The sequence below is a fragment of the Sinocyclocheilus grahami genome, unplaced genomic scaffold, assembly GCF_001515645.1.
Source record: "Sinocyclocheilus grahami isolate Dianchi unplaced genomic scaffold, SAMN03320097.WGS_v1.1 scaffold6578.1, whole genome shotgun sequence".
In the NCBI taxonomy this organism is placed as follows: domain Eukaryota; kingdom Metazoa; phylum Chordata; class Actinopteri; order Cypriniformes; family Cyprinidae; genus Sinocyclocheilus; species Sinocyclocheilus grahami.
The window spans coordinates 11,745-14,475 of NW_015510937.1; the positions used below are offsets into that span (position 1 = coordinate 11,745).

The 2,731-nt window shown below is 38.1% G+C and overlaps 2 protein-coding genes across 2 annotated transcripts in view; one reads left to right on the forward strand and one right to left on the reverse strand.

Moving 5' to 3' along the window:
- Positions 1-475, forward strand: part of LOC107577612 (P-selectin-like) — an 11,580-nt gene extending 11,105 nt beyond the window's left edge. Inside the window, exon 11 of the mRNA XM_016263668.1 lies at positions 404-475. Coding sequence (XP_016119154.1) covers positions 404-475 — 72 coding nt within the window. The remainder of the gene's footprint in view (positions 1-403) is intronic.
- A 1,114-nt stretch (positions 476-1,589) lies between these two features.
- Positions 1,590-2,731, reverse strand: part of LOC107577613 (LIM homeobox transcription factor 1-alpha-like) — a 9,108-nt gene continuing 7,966 nt past the window's right edge. The window contains exons 5-6 of the mRNA XM_016263669.1: positions 1,947-2,117; positions 1,590-1,833 (exon numbers count right to left, since the gene is read on the reverse strand). Coding sequence (XP_016119155.1) covers positions 1,712-1,833; positions 1,947-2,117 — 293 coding nt within the window. The 3' untranslated portion in view covers positions 1,590-1,711. The remainder of the gene's footprint in view (positions 1,834-1,946; positions 2,118-2,731) is intronic.

Here is a 2,731-nt window from a genome sequence, read left to right on the forward strand (position 1 = left end):
AGGAACAGACAGTTAAATTGTTCCTGCCCAGTGACTTGTGCCTCTGACATCTCGAGGTCTGATATCAGAGTAAGAAATGTGAACCTGGTACAGACAGAAAGAGGGTTCATTGCTGGGGCAAAGAGGCACAGTATGAAGGGCTTCCTATCTTTGCAGCATGCCTTATATTTTCACCTGACATTATCCTCATCCCCTACAGTACGCCAAACTATAACATGGGTACATTCCAGAGGGACAGCCCCTATGGTCTGGCTTTTTGTATGGTCACATACAAGCCCAATGTAAGATTTAAAATGCAAGAATTCAGTTTAGCTTGATCTAATAAAATCACAATATAAAATCATTATCATGAGAGACCATGGCTGGATGTGGTGCATATTTATGGGTATTTCTGACACTGAAGTGTGAATCTAAAGATCTGGGCGATGCTATGCCCTGTGGTGGACCACCATCTGGCTCTGGTAAAGTGCCATAAAGATATGCATCATGATAGGAGGTGCTGAAAGCCTAGACTAGGTATGACCTTGAGTTTGGAAAATGCCAGTTCTAGTGCAATATAGTGTGTGATTGTTGATATTAAAAGTTTCATTCTCATCGAGACAAACTGTAAAAGAAATATCAGAATTAAGGTCAATACTGTGCATTTGCTTTCAATCAGTATTTCACTCTAAAGTAAACTGGGCTCCAATTACAAACAGTTGTGTTTTTAGCTTTTCATCAGTATTGGGGCTCAGGACCTCTATCACAAAAGTGTGACCACATTTGATACTCTTTTTTTAGATTTTGAATATAAATGGATAAAAAAATCAGCTTTACCTACAGCACAGAGTCATGCACAAGCTACACACGCAGTGAAGATCTGAGTCTTTGACACACAATAGAAAACATTTGCAAGTTTTGTTTTCTACAATGGATTATATAAATATCCACCTCATCCAGCGTTCTTTTTGTTTTGTCTTATAAAATATCCAATTACTAATTTGGTGTGAGAAACTGCTGCAAACAATTCAGTCTGAGTCAACTGTCCGAAAGAATCAAAGTGAACAAACAGTTTCCAACCTTTTGCCCGATTAATTCATTGGAGAATCTAGCATTGCTAGTTCTGATTCTAAACAGCTGATGTTTAAACATTCTAATGACACATGACTTGATTGCTGAAATATTATCAGAAAAAATGTGGTATATTCCCACCTTCAATACCACAACTGAGGTGCCCTTGAGCAAGGCACCGAACCCCAACTGCTCCCCGGGCGGCACAGCATAAATGGCTGCTCACTGCTCCGGGTGTGTGTGTGTGTTCACTGCTGTGTGTGTGCGCACTTTGGATGGGTTAAATGCAGAGCACTAATTCCAAGTATGGGTCACTATACTCGGCCACATGTCACGTCACTTCACTTCAAATGGCAATTCAAGTTAAAACAAAATCAAATGAATCAAGAAACAATCTTGCCAGATCTTTGGCTGTTTTAAATACCAGATACCTGAAAATACAATTGTTTTGCAGTCAGTAAGCATTTTATTGTAATTCAGTTACACACATAAAATAATAAATACAAATTACACAGAACATTTTTATCACAGTATATTTCCATTGTCAACAATCACCACCATTTCTACCCGAAAAACATGCATAAGCAGAATACACACACAAGCATACATACACACATGCACTCACTCCTCATATGTCTTTCCTGAGCTGTCTGAATGATGCTCAAGAGGCAAAATATGAATCTTGCATTGAATACAATCGGTCAATGGGTGTTAAAAGGGAAGGTTCACTGGACAACATACAGTCTCCAAAATGACAAAGAGGGTCACTGTCTGTGTCACAACCTATAAAGAGAGAGATGGTAAATGGGATGGACAAAAAGTATTTGTCTGCACTTTTCACTGCAGAGTATCAGTACTATATTTTGAGAGCCTAGTGTGTGTTTTGTTGTGTGTACCGTAGGGATGCATGTGGTCTCCAGGCATCTGAGGAGGCGTAAGACCCTGTCTGAATGGGTCCAGCTTGAAGCTCTGTGAGTCTAGACCTATATTCTGCCGGGTAAGTGAATATGAACCTGCACACTCCAGCTCAGCAGGCAGACCTCCACAAGAGGGAGCTGTAGTCATACAAATGGCAAGAAAAGAACTTCTCAGTGTAGTGTAGATTTAAACATCTTCGGCTAAAGGATGAATTTAGGCCAGATAAGTTCTTTTCACATATAAAATTGTTAACCCCAGGTCTAATCCTTGGTTTAACAGAATCCTGGGTTATATTTTTCCATATTTTACATTGTACATTCGTAAACCCAGGTTAACGTAATTTTACTTTTTGCATGTCAGTATCAATAACTTATGAAAAATAACATTTGAGCATCAGTTGCTTATATTACTGTACCTTCAACTTTGTCCTAAATAAGCCTTAATCCCAATTATGTGTTTTTCGCCACTGTGTGACTTTTTTTTCCTGTTAAAACCCGGCTAATGGAATGTGCGTGGAATATTCTGGCAAGGTTCTCCAAAAGTTATGAACAAATGTTCTTCCAGTAACACAGAACGTTTGTTTTGGTTGGACATTAGACTCAAGCTTTTTTAAAAACATTATTACTTACTACTTGTTTCAGAATGTTCAGAAAACATCCAAAAGTAATGTTCTTATAATGTTTGCAAAATTATAAAATTCCTTTTCCCCAAATTATGTTTTTTTTTTTTTACGAACATTAAGAAATAACGTTTTCATAACCTA